General features: G+C 45.4%; 1 protein-coding gene across 4 annotated transcripts in view; it reads right to left on the minus strand.

Annotated features, from left to right (window-relative positions):
- The window catches only part of ACSL6 (acyl-CoA synthetase long chain family member 6), a 61,803-nt gene that overhangs the window by 12,467 nt on the left and 32,986 nt on the right, over positions 1 to 16,350 (minus strand). For 2 of the 4 annotated variants that reach the window (XM_007461320.1, XM_007461321.1), the window contains exons 10-17: positions 10,934 to 11,007; positions 9,282 to 9,359; positions 7,693 to 7,827; positions 7,154 to 7,288; positions 5,984 to 6,079; positions 4,581 to 4,653; positions 2,646 to 2,734; positions 1,799 to 1,915 (exon numbers count right to left, since the gene is read on the minus strand). In XM_007461320.1, the coding sequence (XP_007461382.1) occupies positions 1,799 to 1,915; positions 2,646 to 2,734; positions 4,581 to 4,653; positions 5,984 to 6,079; positions 7,154 to 7,288; positions 7,693 to 7,827; positions 9,282 to 9,359; positions 10,934 to 11,007 (797 nt within the window). Of the gene's footprint in view, positions 1 to 1,798; positions 1,916 to 2,645; positions 2,735 to 4,580; positions 4,654 to 5,983; positions 6,080 to 7,153; positions 7,289 to 7,692; positions 7,828 to 9,146; positions 9,225 to 9,281; positions 9,360 to 10,933; positions 11,008 to 16,350 lie in introns of all 4 variants that reach the window. The other 2 variants (XM_007461322.1, XM_007461319.1) reach the window with 2 other exon arrangements.

The following is a 16,350-nucleotide window of genomic DNA, read 5'->3' on the forward strand; positions in this document are numbered from 1 at the left end:
GCTTCTTTGGTCCTCATGGCACCCCATGAGCTGGGTGTCATCACCTCCATTTCATAAATGGTGAAGGTGAGGATTAGAGAGGTCAGTTAACGCCTCCAAGGCCACACAGCTAGGAGGTGGGAGAACCAGGACTTAAATCAGGTCTTTCTGGATCAGATACTTAGACCTTTTCCTTGATCTATCTAATACTATTTCAAAAGAGTAATAATTTAAAAAACTGACTCCCATAGACTGCCTGCCTACTGCCTTGGGCTCTGAGTTCAGGCACAGCACTAGGTGCTTCACATGAATCAATTTACTTGCTTCTCACAACACCCTGCAAGGTGGGTGGTTTCATCCAAGTTACAGGGCATCAGTGGCAGATCCAGAGTTTTGTGGGACTTCAAGTTTTTTCCAGTTTTGAGACCCCCACCTTTAAGAAAAATAATATAAAATGAAGTGCAGAGCCTTGAAAGGGGCCTATGCAAGTGAAGGCTGAAGCCTAGGCTTCGTTAGCTGATGGGACAATCTACCCTCTGCCAGTGTCCAGGGCCCTGCTGCTTCTCCAGCCTCCCTCCTCCACACCTGCGGGCCCTCAGTTAGAATTCCTTGCCTCACACCTCTAGTGTCTCTCTACGTAGCACATGCTATTACTCCTGCCCTGACTGTCCTTCCCACTCTCCCCTCTCCTCTTGGAACAGGACTTAAATCCTGAGACTCAGAGCCAGTAGGCGCTTGTCCTTCTCCCCTAGGTGAGCATGACCCTCATCTCATGCCCATCACACCGGGTTGGGAACTGTCTAAAGATGTGTCTCTCCCCTGAGCATAGTCCCTGGCCCAGGGATACATCCATGTCTGCTGCAAGAGTGAGGGTGTCTCAAAGTGAAATGCGCAGTTCCAAGCAGGGGCAAATCAGCTCACCAGCCCAGAGGGCCCCTGGAGGGCTCAACATCATTCACCTGTCCAATAAATTCAACATCTCAGAACTCCACCCAAAATCTTAGCAATCTCCCAGAGACACAGGAAAGGTTTCCTGGGGTGGGCTGCTGCAGGTGGAGGCTCTCGGTTTCAGTTACATAGTTTTTTTCTGGTCACAGTTTCCATCTAAGCATCTCCTGTGTGCCAGGTATTGTACTAAGGGCTTTACAGGTATAATCTCATTTGTTCCTTACAATAACAACCATAGAGGTAAGCAATGTTATCACCTCCATTTTACAAATGACAGAATGAGGCACCATTACTGGTTTTGGCTAAAAGTTGGGGGCCACCGCTAAAGAATGCCATGTAGCCTTACTTTCTTATTCTATAACTGAGTCAATACAGAGCCCCAGAGAGGGATGAAGCTTTGCTCAAGGTCACGAGAGCAGCTGCTAGCAGAGACAAAGGAACGCCAGCATCCTCCTGCCCAGCTCCAAGCTCTTCACACTGCTCAGTGCCACCTGTCAGCTGGCGGCCAGTGTCCATGGGCTCCCAGGCCCTGCCTTCATCAGATCTCCCAGGGTTACGAGCCCCATGCTCCTTGTACTTCACCCATCGGATTCCAAAACACTGTCAGATCTCTTCCTGGAAACCTCTTAAGGGGAGGGGGTAGGCTTCAAACTCCAGTTCTACACTCCCAGAAGATCCCTGTCACCTTCATCAGGAGGATGCAGGAGGAGGCTCTGGGGGCGAGGTAAGGAAGAACCTCCCATTTCCCAGAGGTATTCTGGAGTGATTACTTGTCAGGGTGGATATAAAGACTCCTGCCTCAGAGTGAATCAGATTATACACACCCCCACCACCAACATGTGTGGAGGCCCATGGTTCCAAACATACATACTGGCAGCCACTTCCCAATGTCTCCAGTGTGAAGCCAGCCGTCATTGTCCAGGGCCTCCTTTGTCCTCTCCGGATCTTTCAAGTAACCTTTGAACACATTTGGTCCTCTCACACATATCTGTAGGGACAAACACCCGGTTTCTCTCAGCCCACAGCATAAGGAATCCTGATATGAGGCTGTCACGAGGCATGTGTAGAAAAATGTACACTATCCCTCAGGAAGTCCACTGTGGAAACTACAGTGACGGAAACAGAGGACAGGAATAGCCGCCAGCGTTCTCAACTGTCTCCTGCCTTCTCTCAAGCAGTGTCCTCTCCAACTACCTCTCTGCCGTCCCTTCTTCCTCAGGAACACTGCGGCTTTCGGTATGCGCTGCTTTGTGACACTGGATGGGGTCTCATCAGATACTGAAAGCTGGCTGATTCTACCAGAGGTGCTTGAGCCCCCTGCTTCATGACCAGGCACTCAGCTTTCCTATCTACTCCCATGGAATGAACAAGCACAGGCCAGCTCGATCTACCCCATCTGGCCTATTTGCAAATGGTCATGTTTCTGCCTGCACAGATACACAGCAACAAGCCGTGCCAGTTAAGAAAAAAATGGATTTTTAAAACAGTCTGAGAATCCCAAATCTTGTTTTGGACCAGCCCAGTCCCAGCCTTGAGGGTTGGTTACTTCATAAACAGGAGAGAAAATGCTCAATTCAGTTGAGTCAAATTAATCAATAATATAAAATGACTTTACACATAGGGTGAAAGGAAAACAATTCCATTTCCATTTTTTTTTTTCTTTTCCTCACTATATGTAGAGCATCCACAAACATGAATGGCTAAACGCTCAAGTTTACCTCTCCTTCTCCTTTGCTGGTCCAATAGTTCAGTTCCTTGACATCCACGAGCTTGATATGATTGCAGGGCAGAGGTGCTCCTACGTGTCCTAGAACACCAGAACAATGTGCATTTGTCAGTGTTCAGATCAATTTCAGCACTGAAGATGCTCCATGCCATGTGAAACCCCAAAGTGGGGAATCGTGGATGGAAAGCAATACACCTCTAGATGGGCGTTTGTCACAAGCAAGCACTGATGATAAAACAAAGTTCTGGAGAAAGGAGAGGCCAACCTCTGCTGGGCCTTTGTTTTACATCTGATTCTTAAACAGCCGGCCAGGCTTACATGGCCCAGAGTCAACCTGTACAGGGTCTCTGGGGAGTCTCATACCCACACCAACCAAATAGTCAGGATTTTTTATATTAAAACACTTTCCCCATCATCAGATCATATGTTTTGGTTTGGGGATCATAAAATATAGTCATTATTGCTTTTTCTTCCAGTCACCAGACTGTTGAAATGGAAAACAAGGATGAGGCAACTCGCTACCCTACCCCCTCAAATAAGACTGCAAATTTTCTTGGTCTTATATACTCCAACCACAAAACTACATCTAAGTCATTTTCTAGTAATTGTGATTGTTACACAATTCACTGGCAAGGTGGAGGATTTTTAAGCAGATGCTGGCCAAGGTCCTGAAACAAAGTGAGCCACATAAACAAAAAGCAGGCTGTGACACTTTCGTTTCTCTTTTAAAGGAGGGACCGCCAAATCTTTTATAATATTGTACAAAGATACCGATCCTCTCACACTCAATAACCTTTGCAAGTTTTTATGGTAAGGATGCATAAAAAAGGTAAAACCTCAAAAGCCTCACATAGGAAAATGTAGGACATCATAAGAGGGAAGAAAGTGTCCAAAGGAAGGGTATACATGTAAATGATCAGTAAATATGATCGCAGTAACAAGAACAAAGTTAATGAGCCAGGACCTCAGAAAGTGGTCTGTGTAGTAAAGGTGCCAGTGGTAGGGAGATCAAAAACTTCACATACAAGATAGGCTTTATTCAGCTAGAGTTTAAGGAGATAAAACTTCTGTACCTGACGTTGCCAAATGTGATTTCAATTTAGAATCCACCTATCATGTTTCTGCTGACTACCTCAAGGTGCTCTGAAAATAGTATTACACTACTAAGCATATTTCTTTTCTGTGCACATCATCCCAAATTTTCTAGTTTGTAGTTGAGCAAACTTAAGCGTGAAGCGTGGCTCCAGGCTCACAGAGGAAGTTGGTATCCTGAAGAATTCTTTTGCTGAATGTTTTTCAGATGATTGTATTTGGTCTAAATTTAGTGACAGCCAATACATGGGCTACCTACTGCTTCCTCCTTGCCCTGAAAGATAGGTCCCTTCAGAATGAGGGTGTGGATAGTAGCTGCTCCTTTCTGAGCTTGCCACTGCCTTTTAGATGTTGCTATCACAGGAGACCATAGTTCCAAAGAGCCTCTGAAACGGCTCTTCAAGAAACAGCACACTGGCTGCTATAAACTTGCCTCTCCTTCCTAAATCATATCCAATTCACAGTCTGCTTCCTTCATTCTGAAATGACTGTAAGCAAGACTGTGTGATATTTAGAAACTATAAAATCTAACATATTGATATCATAGGCATTTTTCTACCTGGAGCTGTATTTTGTGATCTACTACTTTTTTTTTAACATGACTTCTATTTATTTATAAAAGAAATAGCAAAATACAAAATATAGTAGGAAATACAAAAATATGTAACAAAAAGAAAACAGATCCATAATATGCCACAACACAGACAAAACTACCATCATTGTTTTTCTTCTGTTTCTTCTGCTGTTTCCTATGTGCCCATGTAAATATACTTTCCATGAGGAAGTTTTAGAGCCTGCTGTTCTAACTCATTCCCACATCTCCAGCCAATCCTACCTGATGTCCAGTCCCCGGGTGTAGTGAAGGTACATCCAGCTGTGCACTCAGTTTGGCCATAACCTTCATAAACCTTCAAGCAAAACACAGAAACCATACTGAAGGCGCACACCCGCCTACAGATAGCTGGCTGCCCTTTTCAGCCAGCTAACCTCTCACGGAGCATCTGGCTGCTCCATGCTGGGGACGGTGGGAGGGGAGGTGCTCTGGAAGTAGGTACCTTCAGGAGAAACTGAACACAGACAACAGGTGTAGCTACTCTGCTTGGAAGAAATGCTATTTTTAACCACAGACACTTAGTAGATAAGGTTATATGGTTTGGGATAAAGACTTCTAACCTATTTTCAACCACTGACTCTATTTCTAATTTGAATAATATGTATTAAAGACAAACATTTTAAAATCCAATAAAGGTTTTGTCTCTGTAAGATATTCCCCTTCAGAGTCCCATGTGCTCGCATGAATAGACCATGTGGGAGAGCTGCCTTTAGGAGCGGTCAGCTCATGTTAGTGTAGAACAGGAGGTCAGTGTAAGAAGCCCATGGCTTCTTTTTCCCTTCCTCTTTTTTTTTTTTTTTTTTTTTGTCCTCACAGAGGCTGGCACAAGGCTCCAACATAATGTGTTGTACATGGTAGGTGGCAGTGGTAGAGTTCATTTTGGTGACACATTGAGAAACTATATTGTGAAATAATAGTAAAGTATTGACACAGTTTACTGTGAACTTGCTTATTTTATTTTATTTTATTTTTTGGCAGCTTGCAGGATCTTAGTTCCCCAACCAGGGATTGAGCCCACGGCAGTGAAAGCACTGAGTCCTAACCACTGGACTGCCAGGGAATTCCCAAGAAGCCCATGGCTTCTAAAGGATAAAATTTTAAGCATGTACATTTATGAAGTAGATGTGCCTACTTTACTTAAAACCCACCAGTCACAACTATGTTACTATAATCTGCATAAGCAGGAACCTGACAAACATTAATTGAATGGACAAATAAAGGAATGAATTTTTTTAGCAATGACAAAACCTACTGAATCAAATAAAAACACACAAATGAACTTTTATCCCCCTCCCTCGTGCTCCTTCTCTGGGCTGGGAAATAGTCTACAGGCTGGAGAATGCAGAGATGCTGGTACAGGTGTGGGACAGGTTCTCCAGCACACTGATGATCCATATACAGTTTTCTCCCAGAGTGGCTACACACCTGGGCTTTCCACAATGTCACAAGGTTATCTTGGCTTTCAGTGACCCTGGGCTTTTTACATCTTCAGAGAAGGGAGCTTTTATTCCACAAAGATCCTGCCCCCAGAATATTTCTCTGTACAGTAGAGGGTATAATGGGTTTCCTGCCCTGTCCTAACACTCACCCCACTGCCCCCAGGGAAGGCCAAATAAAGGAAATACCTGGCACCCCAGAGCCGCCCGGAGGAATCCCAGGACCGTTGGTGACGCGGGGGCCGCTCCAGTAACAATCATCCGCACGCACCCACCAAGACTGGCCTGTGGGAAGAGAGAAGAACCTGCCAGAGTCTGTGCTGTGGCAAGTGGAGTGTAGCTCACCTGGGCCTCACCTAACATCAACGTTCAACAGCTGTACCCTACCTGGACCCTAGGGTTGGGATCAGAGAGGCAGCCTGAGGCTGTACAACACATGAGCTGAGGAAGCCCCCTTCTTCCAAATGAATCAGCCCAATCAGCTTTGCAATCCAACCCACAATATGGCCAACTCTTTTATGTATTTTGAGATAAGGGCCATTAATCTGTGTGGCATTCTATAATTTTGGTTCTCCCTTTCTTAAAATACACAGCTGTTCCCTCACTCTCCCATCATTTGCAAGCCTCCAAAACAATTACTGAGGACAATTTCTTCCCACTTCCACCTTAATGGCATGGTCTTTTTTCATTTCTAAATCAATGCCATGAGCTATTTATTTACTATGCACTGCAGAGGTCAAAGAATTTTTTAAACACTTTGTTTCTGTAAGTTGAGCCAAGAGATTTTAAATATTAATTTTCATAGCTAAAAATAGAGTAATAAGGAAAAATGAGTACTAGTACAAATTAACTACAAGTTCTTTGAGTAATGCACAGCTTTAAAACTTTAGTGAGGAGACAGGAATGAGTAATTCATAAACAGCTTGGTTTAGGAGAGGCTGAAGAGATGGGAAACACGGAGGGCAAGGAAGATTCTTGGTCATCTGGCTAGAACCTTGTGCTACTGGAAAGCCACCGTGGCCAAGGCTACAGGGAGGGGCAAGAGAATCTTCGAGCCCCAAGAGCTGCTTGGTGAACCTGACTACCCAAGGGCAAAGCTGCCCTACTGCCTATAGAGGTCAAGGAACTTACTTTCCAGGAGTCCTTCTTGCTGGTTGCCTTTGGCAAATATAACACATCTCCAATGAACAAAAATGGGTCCTTTAAAATTTCAGTGGTAGCTTAAGCTTTGATTTCATTAGCAAAAAGTTACTGTTTTATAAGATTACACACCATTGGGATGAACTTCTCTAATTCTTCTGTAAGGTCACCCATTGGACACTTGGGTGCCACTCTATCATCACTTGTTCATTTTCTTACCTGAATTTTATGAAAGAAGAGTTCATCCCAGATACTATCATTCCTGATGATTCCACTCTGGACCTCAGCCTGTTTACGCTTTGCTGCAAATTCCAGGAGCCAGCGCTTCAATGATGTGTCTGCCTGGCTGAAGATCTGAGGAACAGAAGTTGGAAACAGCTGTAAAGACTGCAGGTCCCACCTCTAGACACACCCCCAGGAAGAAGGCCTAGATTGGCCAGCAGAGAAGCCACACTCTATTTCTGCCCCTGCAGGAGGTCACTGAACGTGTGACATCCAACTAAAGGTTAATGCTACCAAGGCCCAGGCACGTTGTTGGGAAAGAAGCCCTCCCCACAAAATCTCCCAAGCAGGGTTTTGGAGAATAGGAAGAAAACAGGAGAAGGAGGGGTGAGAGTCAGGGAATACAAGAGAGGAGGCAACTTCCAGGACCTGGGGCTGGTGGTGTAGAAAGCCTGCCTGGGGCTCCAGCCTCTCTCTGTCCAAACAAGCAGATATGCAGCTGCTCAGCCTGGCCAGAGACTCCCCACGGGGCTCACCTTGTCATACATGCGGTTCAGTAGTCGTGGGACCACAGGGAAGATGGTGGGACACAGAGCCTTCATGTCATCTGAGAGGAGGCGGATGTCTCCCTGGAAGAAGCCGACGCGCCCTCCGTGGCAGTAGACAACAGACTGGAAGAAGTGGACAGGAAGGGAGGAGTCCCTCAGGGCAGTCACTCCTGGCTGTAATCCAGAGCTGTCCAAAGCTCTGCCCCACATGGGGGGTGCCAGTGACACCCCTCACCCAGCTCTGGCTGCTGCCTTGGGACACTGAAGGAAGCCATTAGAGGTGACACCCCCCCCACACACACACCCCTTCCCACCAAGTCCCACTCAGACATGGAGAGAAGAAGCAGGAGACAGGGTGGAATCCTGAGCCTTTGGGAGATGCCAGAGCAGCCAGTCTCACTGGTGCCTGCCCCTTCAAGCTTACTCCCAAAGCCTGGACAGGGGCCTCCCTGAGGACTCAGTCTCTGAGCTGTACAGCACCCTATCGGTGTGTCCGCTCCAGGTCTCAGAGCACCTGTGGTCTTCCCCAGGGATACCTCAGCAGCTCTGGAAGGGTATGCAGTGCCCACAAGTACTGGAGGTGCTGCTAATGTTGGCGGTGGGAGGCCAAGGCAGAGCCTGGCTGGTTGCTAATGGGACTAAGAGTATGCCAGGGGCTCCTTTCTGTCATGCTCAGAGCTATTCTATACTGGAAACAGAATTTCTAATCTCTGTTTTACAGATGAGGAATGCAAAGGTCACAGAGGTAAAGAAAGGGATTTGCCTAGAGTCCCAAAACTAGTTCACGGTAATTGCTGGCATGCGAATCCAGGTCTGGAAAGCTTGAAAGCACGCCCTAGTATACCAGACCTCCCCCAAGGCAAAACGGGAGAGGCTTAGGAGATAGTTTATGCACAGGCTGGTCCCTTAAGTGACACACACAGATAATTCTTTGTCCCCACAACCTCATGAGGACTCCTCCATTCTGTGTCCCCACAAGGCCTGTCCAGGTCCAACCATAACACCAGTCCCATCCACAGCCTGAGGGGCCATGATAGTTTGACTCCCCTTTCAACTTCACTGTCTTGTTTTCTTTTTTAGGAGTTTAGTGAGTGATGAAAGTTACAGAATATAGGTGTTTGGGCCATAAATGGAGCCATACTGTACAGAGCTTGAATGGTAAAGCACTTCTGCAGAGCTGCAATGCTCTCTGAGCAGCTGGGGCCTTTCTCAGCCAAGGTGTGTCCACAGTAAGACAAGCAGGCCTGGGTCCTCCCTGGAGCAGTGCTCACAGGAGGGACAGATCAGGGGGTCCAAGGTCCTCTGACCACTCTGACCCCTGTGGCACCTTCTGAGGACAGGCCAGTTTAGTTCTACTTCAAGCTGCCAGTGACAAGTGTGACACCCTGCTAGGGTTCTGGGTTCTGGGCTCAGACTGTGCCTCCCTGAAGCCAGGGCCTTACCTGCACCATTCGCTCAAACATGTGTGCTAAAGGCAAATAGGAAATGTGCACATCCGCACAAGTGGGAGCCCACTGACTCTGTAAGAAAACAGAAGGAGCCCAGGCAAGGCCCGGTCAGTCAGGCGGGCGTCTTACCTGGATGACTCTCTCAAACATGTGAGCCAGAGGCAGGAAGGAGATGAGCACATCGTCCTGTCTCGGAAAGATCACTTTCTGCAGGTGCCGGGCATGGGAGACAGAAAGGAAAGAAACACTGACAGGAAGACGACAAGAGTCATAAAACAATAAAGAGAAAATGACCTGGAGGGGCAGACATGAAGAGGGGAAGGGCAGTGGGGAAGGGGGGACAGAGAGAGAGGTGAGATGACAGCGAGAGAAAAGTGAGAGAGGAAAGAGAGAAAGATGGCAGGCGCAGAAAGAAAAGAGAGAGAGAGACAGAGAGACAGGGCAGTGTAGGAAGCGGAGTGTTAGGTAGAAGCGCCAGTGGGTCTAGGTTATCTGCAGAAGCAAAGAGCCAACTGAAGCACACATAAACCAGCAGAGTCGAGCTCCGCAGGGAAGTCTCCTCTGGGAGGGCCTGCACCTCGTTCAGTCTTCGCGCCAGACCGGCATGCCTCTCCCTCCCCACAGCTGCAGGATCTGCCTCAGGCCCCACTTCACCAGCTTTCCTGGGCCACCCAGACAGCGATTCAGAGGGTCTCAGCCTGTTGGCACTTTCTGGTCCTCCTTTGAGAGAAAGGGGCCAAGAGAACCCTAGGTCTATGCCTACTGGGGCTGGGGTACGTGCCCCGGACAGAGGTGTGGTGGGTGGAACCAGGCCTCATAAGCTACAGCTTGGGAACATGGCCTTAAAGTGGATGGCCAAGAGGGACCCCACTCTCCAGGATGGGTCTGACCTCAGGGACAGGGGCTGCCCTGGCCAGGGGGCCCCATTCAGGGATGAGCTCTCCTTGGCTGAGTTCCCTGCCCTCCACCCTTTTACAGAGGTCTTCAGACTCCTGGGCTGGCTTTTGGACAAGTTTGGACAAGCCCAGGGAACCTTGCTCATGGCTCCTGGTCTGGGCTCAGCTACCAACAGTGTCTCACAGTTTTCTACCAAAATATATAACAAATGGGCATATGCTCCATAATGCCATCTGGCATAAATGTGGATAGCGATTTTCTCCATAGTAGAGAAAAAAAGCTTAATTTATATAGGAAAAGGTACATTCCCTTCTCCTTTAGGAAAGTGTAGGACATTCAGATACTCACCACTTGTGGAAAAAGGTCCTTCTTTCTTAGCCGGTTAAAAAGTGCTAACATGTTTTTGTCAGGCCAAGTTGTCAAGCTTTTTTGACTTTAGATTTACCCTTTTTAAGTACAGCTTTATAAATTAGCAGTTGCCATTGTTTCTCAGACTCTAGTAGTCCTTAAACACAAAATGACTGAATTAAACCCTGACCTACTTGGAAAAACAAGTTATTAAGGATTACTTTTAAACAAAGGTATACATAAAACCACAGGTATCTTAATATTTGAAGTTAAAAATGAAAAATAGGTTTCCACGTTTTTCTTTCTGGGATCTGAGCACTCTCAGAAATCAACTGAATATTTACAAGGTATGGATCATTTCAGTGTTTGGGGTTAAAAGTATCTGTGAAAGTGAGGTTGCTCTAATGAGAACAGAAACTCCTGCCTGTAAAAGGCAGCCCAGATTGTATCAGGGAAAAAAAAGAAAACCCAAAAAACCTCTGAGGCTTGAGGGTGTCCTTGAGAGACACCTGCATTGGTGAGTCTACTTTATTCACCTCTGTCACTTTCAGAAAGCCTGAGAAATCAGCCACCACGTTCCCATGGGTGAGCATCGCACCTTTTGGGTTCCCTGAAAGGAGAGAGCAAGAAGGAGAATTAGTGGGAAGTTCAAGGGCCACTCCTTAAGAACAGCACCGGAGTCACCAGTCCCAGACACCCAGAGCTGTCCACGCAAACCTCTGGCTTTCGTCCACAGCCGCCTTCAGAGTCCCAGGCAGATGAATGCTGTGTCAGGGACCTTCATTCTGCAGGCACTTGAAGCCCATCTTGAGGCTCCCAGGTGCCTGAGACCAGAAGGCAGGTGACACAGCTTGGAGACACCTCAAGTGCCTCAAGGAGTGCCTCAGGACTGATGGGTTGGCCTGCACCTTCCCTTCTGCCTTCCTCAAGGAGCACAGGCTCTTGGCCTCCAGTCTCCTTATACATATACCCAGTAAACTATGCCACTCTCTGGGCCTGAGCAGTTCTAGTGTCCAGAATCCAGCAGTCAGTTGTGCTGGCAGAGGACTTCCTTGCTGCATCCGGCACCTGGAAAGGCCCCAGCTCAGGCCAGCCTGGAGGTCCAGACTGCTGGGGCAGCCCTCCTGCCTGCTCACTGGCAGAGATGGGACATGGATATTCTTGCTTTGCCTTGACACGACCTTTCACTGCTGCTCATGAGGAAACCCAGGGCTGCTAGGATGGCTCAGAGGACAGAGACCAGGTGGGGACAGAAGGCACAGCAGGCTGTGGAGGGAGGCTGTTGGCCACCATTTCATGTTAATGTGGATACAACACTGCCACTGCTGCTGGACAGATCTGAGCAGGCTCAAATCCTGGCCTTGCCCCTCCTTGCCAGTGTAACACTGGCAACTCGTTTTTCCTCTCAGTTTCCTAACCTATAAAATAGGGACAATGACACCCACCTCATAGGGCTCTATAAGGTCTAAGGACACAGCCATGTACAAAAGACATTAAATTAGAAGTTTCCACTGAGGCAGAAGATACAACAGCTGTGAAACTCCAAAAGTGAGGGGCCAGACCATGTGCAGAATTTACCCAAGAAATATCAAATACACCAAAATGTTAACTTTGCAACCCTCACCCAGGAAGAGGTTAAAAAAAGGGCTGAGTTGAGGTTAAGAGAGTATTATAGTAAATGCCACTGAATTTTTCACTTTAAAATGGTTAATTTTTTGCTATGTGAATTTCACCTCCATAAGAAAGGGGTGGGGGTGGGGGAGAGAGAATATGAATGAATGAGGAAGAATCTGTGAGAAGGATTTCTTTGGAGAGAGAGAGCTACGCTGAGTGCTATAGCCCATCAAAAGGGGAGAAATGAGGGGTCCTCTCTCCCATCTCCAATCTGAAACCCAAGCTAACTCAGCCGCTAATGAGATTGCTTCAAAAGCCCAATCATGTTCCCTACAGCTTGGGCTGGGGGGTTGGGGGGGGGTCCCAAAAAGAAAGGTGAAGAAGGCTGTGGCTGCAAAAAAAACAATAAATCCCAGAAACTGGATATGGAGTCTGCAGAAGGAACAATAGGTGGTGGTGGGAATGGTGTGTTAAAAAGGAATCTTGAAGGAAACAATAGCAAAGATCAATAAAACTAAATGCTGATTCTTCGAGAAGATAAACAAAATTGATAAACCATTAGCCAGACTCACCAAGAAAAAAAGGAAGAAGACTCAAATCAATAGAATCAGAAATGAAAAAGGAGAAGTAACAACTAACACTACAAAAATACAAAGGATCAGGAGAGATTATTACAAGCAACTATATGCCAATAAAATGGACAACCTGGAAGAAATGGGCAAATTCTTAGAAAAGCACAACCTTCCAAGACTGAACCAGGAAGAACTAGAAAATATAAACAGACCAATCACAAGCATGGAAATTGAAACTGTAATTAAAAGTCTTCCAACAAACAAAAGCCCAGGACCAGATGGCCTCATAGGCAAATTCTATCAAACATTTAGAGAAGAGCTAACACCTATTCTTCTTAAACTCTTCCAAAATATAGCAGAGGGAGGAACACTCCCAAACTCATTCTACGAGGCCACCATCACCCTGATACAAAAACCAGACAAAGATGTCACAAAGAGGGGCTTCCCTGGTGGCACAGTGGTTAAGAATCCGCCTGCCAGTGCAGGGGACATGGGTTCAAGTTCTGGTCCGGGAAGATCCCACATGCCGCGGAGAACCTAAGCCTGTGCACCACAACTACTGAAGCCTGGGCGCCTAGATCCCGTGCCTCACAGCAAGAGAAGCCACCAAAATGAGAAGCCCGCGCACTGCAGCGAAGAGTAGCCCCCACTCGCTGCAACTAGAAAAAGCCTGCACACAGGAACAAAGACCCAATGCAGCCAAAAATAAAAAATAAATAAATTTTTTAAAAAGTCACAAAGAAAGAAAACTACAGGCCAGTATCACTCATGAACATAGATGCAAAAATCCTCAACAAAATACTAGGAAACAGCACATTAAAAGGATCACACACCATGATCAAGTGGGGTTTATCCCAGGAATACAAAGATGCTTCAGTATACGCAAATCAATCAATGTGATACACCATATTAACAAATTGAAGAATAAAAACCATATGACCCTCTCAAGAGAGGCAGAAAAATCTTTCGACAAAATTCAACATCCACTTATGATAAAAACCCTCCAGAAAGTAGGCATAGAGGGAACCTACCTCAACATAATAAAGGCCATATATCACAAACCCATGGTCAACATCATCCTCAATGGTGAAAAACTGAAACCATTTCCACTAAGATCAGGAATAAGACAAGGCTGCCCACTCTCACCACTATTATTCAACATTGTTTTGGAAGTTTTAGCCACAGCAATCAGAGAAGAAAAAGAAATAAAAGTAATCCAAATCAGAAAAGAAGAAGTAAAGCTGTCACTGTTTGCAGATAACACGATACTATACGTAGAGAATCCTAAAGATGCTACCAGAAAACTACTAGAGCTAATCAATGAATGTGGTAAAGTAGCAGGATACAAAACTAATGCACAGAGATGTCTTGCATTCCTCTACACTAACAACAAAAATCTGAAAGTGAAATTAAGGAACACTCCCATTTACCATTGCAACAAAAAGAACAAAATACCTAGGAATAAGCCTACCTAAGGAGAAAAAAAACCTGTATGCAGAAAACTATAAGACACTGAGGAAAGAAATTAAAGATGATGGAAACAGATGGAGAGATATACCATGTTCTTGGATTGGAAGAATCAACATTGTGAAAATGACTATACTATCCAAAGCAATCTACAGATTCAATGCAATCCCTATCAAACTACCAATGGCATTTTTCACAGAACTAGAACAAAGAATTTCACAATTTGTATGGAAACACAAAAGACCCCAAATAGCCAATGCAATCTTGAAGAAAGAAAAACAGAGCTGGAGGAATCAGGCTCCCTGACTTCAGACTATACTACAAAGCTACAGTAATCAAGACAGTATGGTACTGGCACAAAAACAGAAATATAGATCAATGGAACAGGAGAGAAAGCCCAGAGATAAACCCACACACATATGGACACCTTATCTTTGATAAAGGAGGCAAGAATATACAGTGGAGAAAATACAGCCTCTTCAATAAGTGGTGCTGGGAAAACTGGACAGCTACATGTAAAAGAATGAAATTAGAACACTCCCTAACACCATACACAAAAATAAACTCAAAATGGATTAAAGACCTAAATGTAAGGCCAGAAACTATCAAACTCTTAGAGGAAAACATAGGCAGAACACTCTATGACATAAATCACAGCAAGATCCTTTTTGACCCATCTCCTAGAGAAATGGAAATAAAAACAAAAATAAACAAATGGGACCTAATGAAACTTCAAAGCTTTTGCACAGCAAAGGAAACCATAAACAAGACCAAAAGACAACCCTCAGAATGGGAGAAAATATTTGCAAATGAAGCAACTGACAAAGGATTAATCTCCAAAATGGATTAATGTCCAAAATTCACAAGCAGCTCACACAGCTCAATATCAAAAAAACAAACAGCCCAATCCAAAAATGGGCAGATGACCTAAATAGACATTTTTCTGAAGATATACAGAATGCCAACAAACATATGAAAGAATGCTCAACATCATTAATCATTAGAGAAATGCAAATCAAAACTACAATGAGCTATCACCTCATACCAGTCAGAATGGCCATCATCAAGAAACCTACAAACAATAAATGCTAGAGAGGGTGTGGAGAAAAGGGAACCCTCTTGCACTGTTGGTGGGAACGTAAATTGATACAGCCACCTTGGAGAACAATATGGAGGTTCCTTAAAAAACTAAAAATAGCACTACCATATGACCCATCAATCCCACTACTGGGCATATACCCTGAGCAAACCATAATTCAAAAAGAGTCATGTACCACAATGTTCACTGAAGCACTATTTACAGTAACCAGGACATGGAAGCAACCTAAGTGTCCATCGACAGATGAATGGATAAAGAAGATGTGGCACATATATACAATGGAATATTACTCAGCCATAAAAAGAAACGAAATTGAGTTATTTGTAATGAGGTGGATAGACCTAGAGTCTGTCATACAGAGTGAAGTAAGTCAGAAAGAGAAAGACAAATACCGTATGCTAACACATATATATGGAATCTAAAAAAAAAAAAAAAGGTCATGATGAACCTAGCGGCAGCACAGGAAAAAAGACACAGACCTACTAGAGAATGGACTTGAGGACACGGGGAGGGGGAAGGGTAAGCTGGCACAAAGTGAGAGAGTGGCATGGACATATATACACTACCAAATGTAAAACCAACAGCTAGTGGGAAGCAGCCGCACAGCACAGGGAGATCAGCTCGGTGCTTTGTGACCACCTAGAGGGGTGGAATAGGGAGGGTGGGAGGGAGGGAGATGCACGAGGGAAGAGATATGGAGATATATGTACAGTTGATTCACTTTGTTATAAAGCAGAAACTAACACACCACTGTAAAGCAGTTATACTCCAATAAAGACGTTTAAAAAAAAAAAAAGGAATCTTATCTGCAGGCTGGTTTCCCCCCAGAATCAGGGGGGAACGATACAGTGTACACCAGAGACAGAAGCTGATGTGAAGTGGGGAGCAGACAACCAAAGGAAGGGCACTGCCTGCCTCAGGAGAAGAACTCCTCGAAGTGTCCATGAAATGGAGATTGAATTGTAAACTTTTGCCCAAAATCATTCTCCCTCCCTCCTTCCACCTGGTGGGAGAAGGCAGAAACCTTCATTAGCAAGCTGGAGGAGGAGGAAGAGGAACACCAGACAGGAAGAGAGGAAGGCATGATCTCATGCCTTCCCCACCAAGCCTGCAGCCAGCCCTGGCTGGGGAGAGAAGTCTCAGTGAAGTGGACCCACTCATATTTTGGACCAACACTTGGAATTCTGAATTAAGATTGTGT

The sequence above is a fragment of the Lipotes vexillifer genome, unplaced genomic scaffold (genome assembly GCF_000442215.2).
Source record: "Lipotes vexillifer unplaced genomic scaffold, Lipotes_vexillifer_v1.1 scaffold217, whole genome shotgun sequence".
In the NCBI taxonomy this organism is placed as follows: Eukaryota; Metazoa; Chordata; class Mammalia; order Artiodactyla; family Lipotidae; genus Lipotes; species Lipotes vexillifer.